Source organism: Erpetoichthys calabaricus, chromosome 1 (genome assembly GCF_900747795.2).
Source record: "Erpetoichthys calabaricus chromosome 1, fErpCal1.3, whole genome shotgun sequence".
Taxonomy (NCBI): domain Eukaryota; kingdom Metazoa; phylum Chordata; class Cladistia; order Polypteriformes; family Polypteridae; genus Erpetoichthys; species Erpetoichthys calabaricus.
The window spans coordinates 290,469,890-290,485,457 of NC_041394.2; the positions used below are offsets into that span (position 1 = coordinate 290,469,890).

The 15,568-nt window shown below is 36.6% G+C and overlaps 1 protein-coding gene across 10 annotated transcripts in view; it reads left to right on the forward strand.

The window, feature by feature from the left end:
• mybpc1 (myosin binding protein C1) overlaps window positions 1–15,568 on the forward strand; it is a 144,198-nt gene that overhangs the window by 37,579 nt on the left and 91,051 nt on the right. For 6 of the 10 annotated variants that reach the window (XM_051928509.1, XM_051928478.1, XM_051928494.1 and 3 more), the window contains exons 3-4: window positions 2,408–2,446; window positions 10,233–10,277. The exons of 2 other annotated variants lie outside the window; for them this stretch is intronic. In XM_051928509.1, coding sequence (XP_051784469.1) covers window positions 2,408–2,446; window positions 10,233–10,277 — 84 coding nt within the window. The remainder of the gene's footprint in view (window positions 1–2,407; window positions 2,447–10,232; window positions 10,278–15,568) is intronic. 2 more of the 10 variants (XM_051928485.1, XM_051928497.1) reach the window with 1 other exon arrangement.

Genomic DNA, 15,568 nt, shown 5'->3' on the forward strand with positions numbered 1-15,568 from the left:
TTACTGTTAAAAAGATGTAAATATAAAACTTAATTATAAACAAGATATGAAAGTAACCTGATTTTTATTCTGTTTTTCTTAAAGTAAACATGCAATTGATGTTATTAACTTTTAGTCTGGAACTGCTGAAAACTACTGAGAACCCTTAATTAGCAAATAGTTTTCACAAGATTGTAACACTTTGCCATCTGTTTAAATGCTTCTGTTGATGAGCCCTGATATAAAATGCTTTGGATGAGGAAAAAAAGGTAAAAAGTGTAATTGCTAGTAAAGTTTCAGGGCTTATGTCTCTCTCTTTTGTGCAGAATTAAACCTACCCTGAACCCAATTCATAGACTAAATTTACTCTTCCTTTGGCAGAAGATTCTCATGCCCTTCCCAGACTTGGCAACCAGAATACATTCTTGTATTTACCATATTAGCTCTTTGATGAACAGAGCTGGACGTCATTTTGGCCAGAAGATCCCCTGTGCTTTCCATGCATGTGACATGTACACTGTTGTCTTGACCGGGGTCATCAAAAAATTAAAGCAACTCTATTCCCCTAAATCTACGATTGGATCTCAATACAATAGAGTAATGTGCTAATGTGCAATAGGAGATTTATTATTGTTTGTGATGTTCTATTTTCCTAACTTTGTTTGGTTCACTTGCATTTCGGGTTAGGGTTTTTAGGCAAATGGAAGAATGTTGCTGATTTGCTACTTGATTTAAAGAAAGAAAATAATTTAAGACTTGGTCATTTTTCTTCTAAAAAAGTAAAAGGTGTTATTTTGTTATTTATCATGATGTAATTTACTAGCATTGTTTCCCTTATTATTGTTGCAGTTCCTACCACCTACAAATATACAGTGAAAAGTTTCTTGGGGCAGGGTGAACAAAAGAAAAATTATCAGTTGGGACTCACTTAATTGATCATTGTTGGGTGTAGTACACTTCATAGAGAACATCAAAATCTATCATTGTTGAGTGTAAAGGTGTATTTTAATATCTCTTTGACTTGCTAAGGAATATAAAATGATAACACAATGTGTGCACTTGCTGCTTAGTGCTCACTGAGACAGATGTATTGAGTGGTATGTGGTAGTAAAATCTTACCACTTGAAAAGCCTGATGCAGTTTATGTAAATGAACACTTTAGGCTGGGCCAACCCCAAAAACTGATGCTTTCCTACAAAGATGCCTAAGTAGGGGGCCTAAGTAGTAGTTTTTAAGTGGACAACACCCAGTGGGTTAGCTGGTAGTATGACCTGGATAGATATGTTTTCTTATAACATCACATGTTGTGTTGCAGACCCACCACTGGTTGTACTGTAGATCCCAAAATACTTTTACTGGAATTAAGAGCCAATTCTAGGGTAAAACCTCTATACTTCACATAATAATTAGTGCATTTATTCTATTTTTACTTTATCCAGTTCCTATAAATAGCAGCATATTAACTTGATCCAAGCAAAGATGGTAAAGTAAATGAACACAAGAATCATATGTAAAGTAGATTTTCAAAGCTAATCAAAAATATTTGGTCATTAATCAAATAACCTGATTTTTCTGGGATTGTTCTACTAATGCATACCCCATTGAGACAGAGCTGGTCTTCATTGTTTATTGCAGTTTTTTTTCTCAGTAGTGAGTAAAACTCATGCCTCACTATGCACATTTTCATGGATAATGAAGTGGAAATAAAGGAGGGAGAAATTAAAAAGGTTTGTGGATCAAGGGAAGACCAGAGTGAAAAATACAGAATCGGATGCTCTGTCCTCTCCTGGGGCTGATCCATAAATCGCCACTGTTTCCCAGTGTGGTTTGAGTTTAAATAGGCAGTAGAGGCGGGAGAGGTGAGGTTAACATGAGCAGAAGTGCAAATGACATCAGTTGTGTTTCATAGAGTTCTCCTCCAATCTAAAGGAAACAGAAGCTGGATTAGTGGCTGTGTCACAGAAAATATCTTTACCCTATCTTTACCCTATTTTCCCTCATACCATCACCCATGAGCTTGTGTGTGTGACAGAAGTTATAGTCCTGTTTTTAGAGACATGCTTTATGTCAACAGGTAAACAATTACATGCACTATATATGTTTAGGATTTGAGATTATTTTGATTTATTGCTAATTTCAGCTAGTTATTATGTAATAATGAGCTAATGAAATTATATACTGTGTACTTCTCATTGCTGCATGTATGAGTGTTTTGGGTATTTAGATGAACTGATATGTTACCTGTTCAGTTATTATACTGGGGTTCCCCTGCATGGATACTTTTATTCCCAACTTATGTCTTCAGTTTAAGAGAGAATCATTTTAAATGTTGTAGAATGTCATGCTTAATATGAGTTAAGAGTACTTAAGTTTAATGTTCTACAATGTCAGAAAAAAATCAATGTATTTGTTACATACATAACTACAGCTCAAACTGAATATGTTCCAGAGAGCTCTTCTTCGCCAGGTTTGTGAGTCATTTTTTCTTACCATTTGGCTTGTAGTTCCAGCCCATTTTTTCACATTTTACACCCCCATTTTTTGCCTTCACACTTTTTCTAACTGCTGCACGATGTGGGCAATATTTTCATGATGTTTGTTCTTAGTTTGTTTTTTTGTTCCTAGTAAATCATATCAAGGCTTTGGCTTCATGGCTTCCATCGTTCAATTCAACCTTCTGTATGCCATAAAAGGCAGGTTTTCAAAATAAACTGGAGGGCATGTGGTGAAAAATGCAATTGATGATGAGGATGAGAATGGAGAAGTCCCCTTCCTCATTTGTTTCCATCTTTTGATAAAGTAGTAAATTTTATATCTAAAAAGAGAGGGTTTTATTTGCCTTGCTTGATTGGTTCCCATCTCTTTCTTGTAACTGCAACATTTACATTCCACTTTCATTCTTTCATTTTTTTTCATTACATGTATCCATTATTTAACAGCATAGTTTTACATTTTACTTTATTCTTAAGCAAAATGCATTGAATTTGTATTATTTATATGTGTTGTATTGCTTGAGACACCTAGTTTAATAAAGATTATTGAAGTCTGATGGAAAATAAGACTGCTGTATTGATAAATCAACACAATATACACAGCATGCTTAGGGTTTGTATTATTTGGGTTTTCTAGATTTATTTTTCTTAATTAGTAAGACAACACTGGCAAATCTCCAAACCCCCTATGCCCCCAGCAGGTTCTACAGCTTGATCTTATGCCATTTTAGTGAATATTAGTCTGAGAAGAGTGTAAAAGTATGCATTTAGATATTGCTTAATATGTGGTCTTTGAGACAGTGCATGCTTTGAACCAAACACATCTACATCTTATCCATATGTTATCATTAGAGGTAACCAGTAAACCTAAGAAATCTGTCTAATTTTGTTTAATATTTTTAAGCCAACAACACATAGCTACAGTGTAACAGTACAAACTAAATGTCATAGCCTGTGAAAAATACTGGGGGAAGGTGGCGATGGCATTAAGGGGTGGCGTGTGAAAAACGCAAGAGTAGCTGTCATCATGAACTATCTGAGGGCAAAAAGTCCATAAATAATACATATTGTCAGTCTGTGAGGATTTACTATCAGTTTCCATATTTGTAATATGGAAGCAATGTGTTTTGACCTAATGTAGATTTCATTGCCAAAAACCCAAAAATTGCTTTGCCATGCTGTAGATTTCATGGGGGACTGCGCATCACCTTCTGTTGACTTATGACCTGCTCCAAGAGGGTATGGCTCCTTGTATTGGCGCGGAGTACTGCAAAAAAGATGTGCTGCAATGGGGAGGCTAAAGTGAGGAGAGTGGGAATTATCGATTTTTTGCTACAAGATTAGTAGTGTCGCCCAAATGACTGTATCAATACCAAAATCAAAATTTTAGTACTGATCCAACGCTAGTTGGGACCATAGTGAAAAGGTAAGAGGCCTCCAAATAAACTATCTGAGCAAGCCAAGAAATGTCTCACCTTAATCCAGGTAGTCACACAGCAGGCCCCAAAATGGGGAAACTAAAGATACTTTAAACTTTAAAAGCAAAATTTCAAAAATACCTCAAAGTGCATCTAAAGGAAAAGAAAGAATGTGAAAAATCCTAAAAAGTATTTTGTTGAAATAAACTTTTTATTTTATAAATATTCTTCAAGGCCCTTTTGTGTCTTGCTGTTTCCACTCTAGTAGACATCATTGGAAGTGCTTTTGCAACCTTTTGGGGTTTATGTGCTTTAGCACTCCTAGTTCATAACCGATATCTACATATTTAAAAATAAAATGAACTTGAGATTAGTGTATCATTACACCCTCACAGGCTACGGCAGTTATTCTTATACCATGTAGGTATTTAATTATTTGAAAAGGAGAAAACATTAAAAAGACATCAGAATGACAATTAAATGAATGATGCTCCCAATTGTTTTCAGAAGCAACTATAGTTCATGCCTTAGATTTTGTATTGTTATATATCTATTCATCTTTCAACACAGACAGGTACTTTAAACATAGTGAACTTGGCTTTGCTAGCAGAAAAAGACAAAGGGATATGCTATTGGCTGGGGTCTTTTAATTATAAATTAAGTGTCAAGGAGCTTCACTTAATTTTATGCTGCAGTTTTATGTTGTCCTACGCATAGGTTGGCTATGTCAATATTATTATTTGTAAGGTTTATTCATAGTGTCACGGAATTCAACCTATTCCTATTTGAAAGCTATAATAGAAAATAACAATTAGGGACCTAGAACTGGTTTTTCTTGAGAAGGAACTGTCATTTTTTCTCAAAAAGTTTGAGAACTATTGATCTGGGGTTACAATGAACACATGCTGTATAAGTACAGTACCAGAAGAAGTACTATTGTGCAATTGACTGGGGCAAATTCAGATTTTTCCATAATGAACATTAATGGCCAAATCACGGATTTATCCCCTTTTTTCATGAAGGACATTCATTATAAAACAGTGCATGCAAATGTACAATATGTTGAAGCCTATCTCCTTCTTGTAGCAATGATTAACAATTCAAGTAAGTGGCTGTACACAGGAGACATTCAAGTGTTTTTCTATAAACTCTGCACTAGCAGGGTAGGTAAATAAGTTGTCTTCACAGAAAAATAAATATAAAAAATACAGTATTAAACTGTCTTTCTGAAATTGAGTAAACAGGACTTTAAAGGTTTCTGTCCAGTGGCTTTTATACATTTTTGCTTTCAGAACTATACATTATTCTCCCATTTCCTTTTAGCTCAATTGTGTCTGTGAACCATTGCCAATATTCTGCTGTTCTCTAAAGATATGTTAATAAATTATGCACATATCCACTTTTTTTTTTTTTTAAATTTGGAATCGCATAGACAGTCAAATATTCAAAGTATACTCTAATTTACAGAACATGTTAAAAGGTATGAGGTCAAAAATGTGACTCCAGCTACACATAATTAGGCTTTGGCACAACGTTTTCTACCATAATATAGAGGAATATACAGGATAATTCAAAAATAATTGAACACTTTAAAAATTGATTACATAGTAACTAAATATCATTGGAACATGCTGTCCAAACCAGAAGTATCTCTGCCTTTACCATTTATTTACTGGGGGCTTAGCTCCCCTCTATTATTGCCATTATATACTACAGATAGATTGATTTGTATTTGCCTTTAGCAGGAAATTTGTGTTAAACTGGAAAGCATTGATCCCTGTTGGAGTTTTCATGCAATTGTCCATCCATATCAGAAAGTGGCAATGAATGAAAGGGGTGGATGGTCTGGATGCCAGAGATAAGGGGCTAATGTTTCAAAAGCCAGCCCCTAATAACACCAATAGTCCAAACCAATTTGTTAAATATCTCTCACAGATTTTTTTTTTCTTACAAATGCAAACATGCTCCTCTCAATGAATATGGCTCACAAGAGTCCTGTAGCCAAATTCATCCCAGACCTTTTGTAACATATCACAATCAATGTCTGACATGATGTTCCTATATTTCTTCATGTGTCAAAAAAAAAATAAATTACCGTATTTTTTGGACCATAAGACGCACTTTTTTTTCCTCAAAAGTGGGGGGAAAATTAGGGTGCGTCTAATAGTCCGAATGCTGTCCAGCAAGGCTGTTGTAAAAGGATACAGTGGAAATAATGGAAATGCCCATAATGCGTTGCGAACCTCCCACAGCAACACTTACTTAACCTTTTCATAATAAAAAAGGGTTGTATAATGTGCATAATTTACCAAAAAAAAAAGTTATAAAAAGTGCCTAGCCTACCAGAAACAACAATTTCATACTGTACTCACCATTTAATTTGACATCTTTGGGCTGCAGGAAGGGGGGAGGAGGAGGAGAATGAAATGGAAGGTGGTTATTGTTTGGAAGGAGCCTCCTTATACAAATCTTTTCTTTGTAAAATTGTCGAGATGGTGGATTTCGACATGCTGTACATATTAGCGAGATCGGTCACATGAACACCACTCATGTTTCCGCACAATGTCCTTCTTCGTTTCGATTGTGATCGCTTTCTTTACCTTCGTTACCTTCTCTTCCTTCCTTAGCAATTATCGAAATAAATTATATAAATCACTGCACTGACCGAAATTACGTCCACAAACACATGTATGTGGGCTCCGACTGACGCTTACGAACGCTCTCGGCTGTTTGTTTACAATTGCACAAGCGGATACACATGACCGCATTCGGGTTGTAACGCAAGATGTTGGTCATAAAACAAAAATTGTGATCGTAAATCAAGTTGTTTGCATGTCAGGCCGGTCGTATATCAAGGGTCAACTGTATTTGTTTGCCCGTGGTGTCCCATGCGCTGTCGCCCGCTGCTGCGTTCACTTACTGTTGCTTATGGTACTTACAATTTACAGTTCAGGTGCTGGAGGTGATGTCAGCCCTCCCCACCCCTCATAGCCACAGCCGCCCAATCAGCAACGCCATACGGACAGGCGCCAAGGGAATGCCCGCCCACCACTCTTGGACATACCAAACCAATCAGGTGCTGGAGGTGATGTCAGACCTCCCCGCCCCTCGTAGCCAGAGTCGCTCAATCAGCGATGGCGTACGGACAGGCGCTGAGGCAATGCCCGCCCACCACTCTCAGACACGCCACACACCCTGCGTCAAATGACGCGAAAGGAGGCGGGATAGCGTCCGCCAACAGTAGGAGTCAGATGACCTCGATGGCGATGACGGCGCGAAGGGGGGAGGGGGAAGGACTTAATGTACCGGTACCTGGGAAAATAAAAGATTATTAAAACCATGACAGCCTGTGACAGTCGTCTCCTTTTCTCCCTCCGCCCGCTTCTTACTGTGCTGGTACTAATGTGCTGCTCCATGTCCAGCTTGTTGTAGCTGTGTTCGTGAAAGCACTGCAATTCCCACCTCCTGGAGTCTCAATGGTCAGTCAGTCATTCAGGTCACATGATCAGCACAGCTCATGCCTCCCCTGTGTGTGTGTGTGACACTGATTGACTGACTGACAGGATCAGATCATCAAGGACAGGTCCAGACAGGAGGATTCAATTCCATCACTAGAAGTGTTCTAGGTACCGTACTTCTACAACAAAATGTGTTTAAACAAAAAACAAATGTACAGTGGTATATTAAAAAAAAATTTAAATAAAAAAAAGCCCTGCCTAGGTGCTTTTTTAAAGGGCACTAACCAGCAGCACTTACAAAACAAAATAAAGGCATGATCAGCATCCGTGGTGCTGCTGTCCGCCCTGTCACCTGTTCCATTCGTCGGAGCACGGGTTCGTCCAGTCGACCTCTTGATTGGCCGGCCGGGACTATGTGATGCCGCACAGTGCCCTGACAGGCAGGCAAGGAGCCCATCATGGCAGGAGAGACACACATAGTCTCTCCTGCCATGCAAAGCCCTGCCTGTCAGGCTGGTTGGTGCCCTTTAATAGTAATACGGCTTGCATACGGCGATGCATGGATTAAGACTTATGGTAACCCATGTGCATCGCCAAGCGGTATGAGTCAAATTACTGATGTGTACGGTAATATGTCTCCCATAACAACTGACAGTTCTTTCATTACTGTATTTTCCTCAGAAAAACACCAATTCTCTAACGGTGCAAAATGTCAAAGACGAAAAGATTAGCATATAAAATTCCATTTAAACTGGAGGTAGTAAAATATGCAAAAGAACATGGAAACAGAGCAGCGGAGAGACATTTTGGGCCACCTCCAACTGAAAAAATGATAAGAGAGTGGAGGAAACAGAAGGATCAGCTGCAAAAACTTAATAAAACTACCGGTAAGCACACTTTTCGTAGGCATGCTGCAAAATGGCCATAGTTAGAAATGGACATGAAAGAATGGATCACACGTCACCGGAATATGGGCTTCTCAGTTTCTACAAAAATGATCATCTATGAAGCCAAACGCATTGCTGTAGAGAAAGGCATTAAGCATTTTACTGGCTCACCATCATGGTGCTACAGATTTATGAAGAGAGGCCTTGCTATGCGCACCAAAACTAGAATTGCACAAAAAATGCCACAAGAATATGAATCGAAGATTCTGTCTTTTCATAAATTTGTAATTAATGCTAGGAAAAAAAATGATTTTCCAATGGACCAGATTGGGAATATGGATGAAGTCCCGCTAACCTTTGATGTGCCATCTAATAAGACGGTTGACCTCAAAGGTGCCAAAACAATAACCGTGAAAACCTCAGAACATGAGAAAACACATTACACTGCCGTGTTGTCCTGCTGTGCTGACGGCACCAAATTGCCACCGATGCTAATTTTCAAAAGGAAAACCTTTCCAAAAGATGTTATTCCACAAGGAGTTGTTGTGCATGTTCATGAAAAAGGATGGATGGACGAAAATGGAATAAAACTATGGATTGAAAAAGTGTGGTCCAAATGTCCTGGAGGGCTTCTGAAAAAATCTGCTTTATTAGTGCTTGACCAGTTCAGAGCACATATTAGCGAAACAACAAAAAACAGATTTAAAGAGGTGAAGACTCATCTAGCTGTAATTCCTGGGGGTCTTACCAGCCAGTTGCAACCTCTCGACGTTTCAATCAACAAACCATTTAAAGTCTTTATGAGAGAAGAGTGGAACAAATGGATGGCTGCTGGGAATCATGATCTGACTCCTACTAGACGAATGAAGAGGCCCACTATCACTCAAGTTTGTGAATGGGTTAAAACATCATGGCAGTCAGTGAAGGAGGAAATCGTTGCACGATCATTCAAAAAATGTGGCATTAGCAATGTCTTAGATGGAACTGAAGATAATATCATATATGAAGATAGCGAAGAAAGTGATATAAGTGATTGTGAGTAACTGAGCTTTATAAATTCTGACACTAGCGATGATGAGTTTTTGGGGTTTCCAGAAAACTAGAAAAGTGCTTGAGCCTCTAAGTCTTTCCTCATTTGTTAATGGAAGCGATGATGGTTCTTAACACCACTGTTGAGTGTACGCTGATAAATATTACCATATTTTGCTATATTTTAATAAATATTTTAGCATATTTTTTTCTTGTTTTCCTGCTCTAAAAACTGGGTGTATCTTATGGTCAGGTGCGTCTTATGGTCCGAAAAAATACGGTAAGGGTAATTCTACAGTTTGGTGTAGAGTTACATGCTACATAATCCTTGGATACAGAGTAATGCTTTTATGAAGGTGTTCATTTCATTTTGAATTGTGTTTTAAGAAGAGAGATATATAGTGTATATTGCTTGTGTAGAGCACCTCACAGTGACATACAATAGCAGTAGTGCTGCTTCTGATTCCAGGGTCTAAGTTTCGGTATTCAGTTCAAGCACTCTGTGAGGATTTTTACACTTTCTATTGTCTGTAAGGATTTAACACCATATGTTGATAATACCTATACTCTTTTTTTTATCTCACATCTCAACCTCATGCAGGTTTGAATGAATGGTAATACTAAGTTGCTCAAGTGTGGGTGTGTGTATTAGGGTCATGTAACACAAAAGTTTTACAAAGAGAATGTTTTTGTTATTTACTCTACCTTTTTAAAGTTAGTCAAAGCTGAGACTAAATTAGGATCTTAATGTCGAAGAACTATTTTGCTAAATCCTTCTACTTCTTAAGGACTGCTTAAAACATTTTTAAAGGTAACATTTATGGAAAACAGCAAAAGACAAAAATATTAAAGTACTGTTTGACAATTTTCCTGATCAGACTTTACTATTTTAAATTGGGTGCCTCATGCATTTCAGTTATTCATTGGTTTATCACAAGTTTTTGTCATAACATTGTATTTGCTGAACAGAGCCAGCAGGAGAGGTAAAGGATGATGCACCTTTTAGCACCTCTGGTAAGTAAATCATTCCTTCATCTGTTACCTAAGAACTAACTCTCCATTTACAAATCATCTATATTTTAATTTGTTTTCCCTTATTTTTACTACTGTATTATGTAACCATCTGCTAAATTGACTAAAATGAATAATCATAGCATATTTTTGAAACCCCAAAAACATAAAATATTATTGTGGCATAGGCATATGAAATATATTAAAATAAATAGTTTTAACCATAATTATTTAAGCATGGATGTGACTGTTCCTTTTTACATTGGCTCTATTTAACAGTTAACATTTTAAAATAGTATTGTGAAGTAAGCTGTACAGTTAGTAAAATTAGATTGTGAGTGAAATGTTAATATGAAAGCAGTCTTGCACAATACCCTGCAAAATGTACTAAACTGGTAGATCAAATTTAAGGCATGGTTTTAGCTTAAAAAGAAACTGTTCCATTTTGCTGAATAAAAACAGGCCAAATATACAAACATTGACTGTTTAGGCAACAAAATGAAATTGATTTTAATAAGGGAAGTAACTGAAATGTTATTTCAGAGTATATAGGTACATGATTATTAATTGTGAAATTCACTGTACTTGACTATTACATGCAAGAGAAGATGCACAAAAGTGAATACAATATATGACAGAAACAACATACATCCAATGATCAGATTCATGTCGGAAAAGCTTAAGTATAAAACAAGTTATGCAAATTAGAAAGAATTTAAATATTTAATAATAATTACTGTAGTTAATAAGATGTTGTACTCCTGTTATAACTTACCATTTTTAGATGAGAGGGGTTTTCTGCACCCTAAAACAAGACCACAATTATACCAGGTTCAAAAGATAATTTATTTTATTACCTTCATACAAGTTTCTTCAACACAGCACAGCACAATTTGTTTCTCTTAGTCCCTTTCTCCTCCACACCCCACCTCTCCACTCTACTCTACGTCATCTTCAGGCAAACTTTGCCCCTACTTCACTGTCAGCTCTTTTCACCTGGCAGAGACAGAGGATCTCCTTAGTAAGCTGACACATGAGTTCTTCCACTATAAGAGTAATGTATCCAGAAAGCACTAGAACTTGTGGGTGAGGCTGGGCTTCATTGTGACAGGGGACGCTCATCCCAGCTCTCTCTTTAGTACAGCCACAGGACCCTAACAGGGCCGCCCGTTGGAACTACAACTCCCATGCAACCCAGTCAGTGTCTAGACAGGTGCCCTGTCAGAGAGATGCTACCACCAAATATACCAAGGGAACACATGGCCCTTGGAGGCACTCTCCTATTATCCACTCATTATATTGGCCTCCTGGCCAGGTAATAATAATAATAATTCATTACATTTATATAGCGCTTTTCTCAGTACTCAAAGCGCTATCCACACAGGGAGGAACCGGGAAGCGAACCCACAATCTTCCACAGTCTCCTTACTGCAAAGCAGCAGCACTACCACTGCGCCAGGTAAGGAAATGCCATCTGTCACAGCCAGGATGCTAGGCAATACTTGCATTCTGTTACACAGTATAAAAAAGCATGTCTATGTTGAATATTTGAAGGAACACAAATTACTCCTAGCCTTAAATGTATAAAAATGTTTTTTTTTTTTCTATGAACTGCATTTATCTTTAATTTACTAAAGACATTCTCAAAGTTGTTATTAACTATAAACCTATCTTTTAGAAAATTATAATACAGTAAATGTTTACCAGCATGAACAGAGAGTTTGAATTTAGTTATGTTTAATAAATATTTTCATTATATCCATTCCTAAGTTAAATTTCATGAATGTTTCATGAAATCATGTAAACCCAAAAACAGTGTATGCAGCTGGAGATTCAAAATTGTGCTACTTAACTCTGCTCATACAGTTTGACATGGGATGTTACCTGTTGTGTTCATTTAGTTAGTTTCAGCAAGTTTCCAATTAGAATTTGCTTTGCACTAAAGGATCTGATCAACCTAATACTTCACAACTCTTGAAGTAGTCTGTTTGAGGCCCAAGAGTTTTGTTTTTCTTTTTTTTTTTAAGTAAAGTAGTAAGTCCATTCATTTTTACAATATGAAATGCTATCATTTAACCAGTGCCTTTTTAAACATCCTTTTAGTTGTGTAAAGGGAATGGACTTCTATCACTAATAGTTTCTACTTTTTTTGATGGATTCCTTTTGAGATTTGAATGGCTTTCTAAGTTTTCTTGCACTTACCCTTGGGCTGAACTGTGCTCATTTAAATTGTTGCTGCTTTATCTCATACTGTTACAGAAGCACATACTGTACTTTTATTTCTTAGTTCTGTTAATCCTTTCTGGCTCCCTATCCTTGTGGGCATAATAGGATATTTAGCTCTTAATAATGACCCCATAATCCTATCCTGTGAATACTAACTTGTTGTAATTTACAAAGTGCTATGTTACATCAAAACTTGCCAGAATATTTCATTAGTGCAACAGGTAAATGAATATTAAGACATTTAATTTCTCTAGTCATGGCACTAAACAGATAATCTGATTGATCTGTTGCCACTTTGTTGTGCATTTAGTGGCTGAACCTGTTAGCCTTCAGAGTTATTATACTATAGATTGCATTTGTTACCGTCCTCAGGCCTAGGGGAACCTGGACCAGGTACAAGCCACTGTTGCTACAGGGTGTAGCCACAGCGATATGTTGAAAAGCATAAAAGAAACAGGCAGCAGTCCTGAGTCTCAGACCATACTTCTCTATCCTTTACTATTCTCCTTTACCCAGAAATATATAAATGCTTCAATTTCTGCATAGATCAACATGACAATCAGTGAAACAATGGTGCAAGCCAGTTTCCTTTACTTTGAGTACTTGATTAGAAACCAATGTCCCCAGAACTCGTTAATTTTCCAAGGAAGCAGACAGTTCTGTATCCCCACATTGTGTGTAGATGAGATATTAAATCAAAGCAGTCTGACTATTCAAAGCATTTGACTCTTTAGCAAGACATGTAAATATTTATGTCCTGTAGATAGCCATCAACAAAAAGCTGTAGCAGAATTTTCCAGAAATTCTGCCTTTTCTTTAAAACACTGGTTTATAGCCCATTACACTAAGCAACACACTGAAATGTCATTTTCTTTAGAATACTGAATTCTAGCCCATTACACATTCAGTGTATTTATAAGTGTGTTTTTACACACCTTAGTAACAGTTGTCTGCATTTTTGTATTTAGTCACTTTTTATTGCCAACTAGCATACTTCATTAAGTTATCTTAGCTACAGTATGTTAAAATTCTGCTTATTAACCAATGCCAAACTGTGCCATTTATTTCACAACTTGTGTAAAAGAAATAATGCAGACAATGTACTTACATAGTCTGTTTGATGAATATTCCTTCTTTTAAATTCACTACATTTTGACAATATTTAACAGAATATCCTTTATCTGAGAAAAGTATAATGTGACTTAACATGATATATAGTTATTATAGGGGATCATTAATCAAGTGTCTTTCATTATACTGTATTGCATTTACAATTTTTTCCACTGTGGTAAAAATAAGACAGTAGACAAAAAAGGTTTTGGGGATGGCCACCCCATATAACTGAAAAATGAGCAAAATAAAAGAAGCATGTCTTTACAGATCAGAGTTCACAACTGAACTGAACTAACAGGATGAGTCTGTTCTATAAATATGGTGGATAGGCGGAAGAAGTGGAGTAAGGGAGGCCGGAACAGGAAGGTGAATTCTGGGTACCGGAAGTGATGTCATCAGGGTGCGCCAGAAATGATGTTAGTGGGTGGTCCGGTAGTGATGTCACTGAGAAGCAGGGCCTTTGGCTGAACTGCAGGGAAACAAGAGGAGAGAGGATCAGTTGTGAGCACCAACCTCCAGTCTGGCTGATAGATAACACCATTTGAGCCTGTAAACTGTCCCCCTTGCACACGTGTGTGACACAACTTTAAATCCATTGTTTACAATAGACTTTTTTCTAGAGCAAGACATCTGACATATTATTACTATACAATAGATGCTGTAGGTACAGTTTCATTCAGTATGGTGTGTTAGTATTGCGTTACTGCCAACAGAATATCTGATACTGGTTTAAACATGTAGTCATTCTAGATCACAACAGCTGAAGACCTACAGATTAGAAAAAAGTTTCAGATTTCATATTATGTAGCTATTACATGTCATTGAGTAAGAGTGCCACTACAGCAGAATATTTAATTCTTCTTGGAAAAGAATGCATCACCATTTAGTAAAACAACAAGTATATTTAGATTTCATTTTATGTATAAATGTAGAACAGTACACTGGTTAAATAGGTTGAATTAAAAACAGGGCAAATTTACATTGCAATGCAAGTTGACAATAATTGATAATGCAATACTGAGAGATTTCGATGTTGTTATATTTTTAAAAAGTTTGATGTAAAAAAAAATCACCTATTCAGTTTTACAAATTAATTTCACAAGTGTATGGCATATAGTAGAATGTACCCTGTCCTCTGAAGAACTTATTTAGAGCTACGTCAAGCGATCTAGCACATGTTTGGAATGTGGTAGGAAAATGAAGAAAGAGGAAGAATATGCAGATTCCAAACACAGCCATGTGTCAAACATAGTTTCCTAGAGTGCTGAGGCAGAAATTGAAGTTACTGTTCTACAATGTCACCAAAAAAATATGGCAGCCTAAAAATATTAAATCATTAAATTAACTTTATCTTGAAACTGATACATCAAACTACGATAACAATTTTGTACAGGGGAGTAATTAAAAAAAATTCTTTAAAAATATACCAGTAACACTTTATTTGATGTACTGCAAAAATTGATCTATTGCTCATTTACTCTTATGTAACAAGAGCATAAAGGATTCTTTTAGTCTTCATAACACTTATATTAAACAAATCAGTTATTCATCTCTATGCAGTGTGGCATATTGACATAGTGTTAAAAAAGCTTATCTGTGAATCCTTCATATTAATCTTGTACTAAATATGTAATCTCAAGAGAAATGTGTCTCAGATAAGCCACCTCAGACCACTCCAAAGAGAAATGTTTTTAGTAGGTCACATCACAGACACAACTAAGCACTTTACTGATGTTTTTTGGGTTATGAAGACCCAAACAAGTGCATGGCAAGGCCTAAAAAAGAAGCACACTAATAAACTTCCTGCAATTGGCTGCACTATGTGATAAGTTTAGTCCAGTGCAAGAAGCTAATATTTACAGGCAATTTAGCCTAATTTGTGTAACAGATCATTGTAGCAGAAGTGATTTTAAACTATGTGATGGAAAGGTAGCTTCATCAGTTTAGACAAGGTC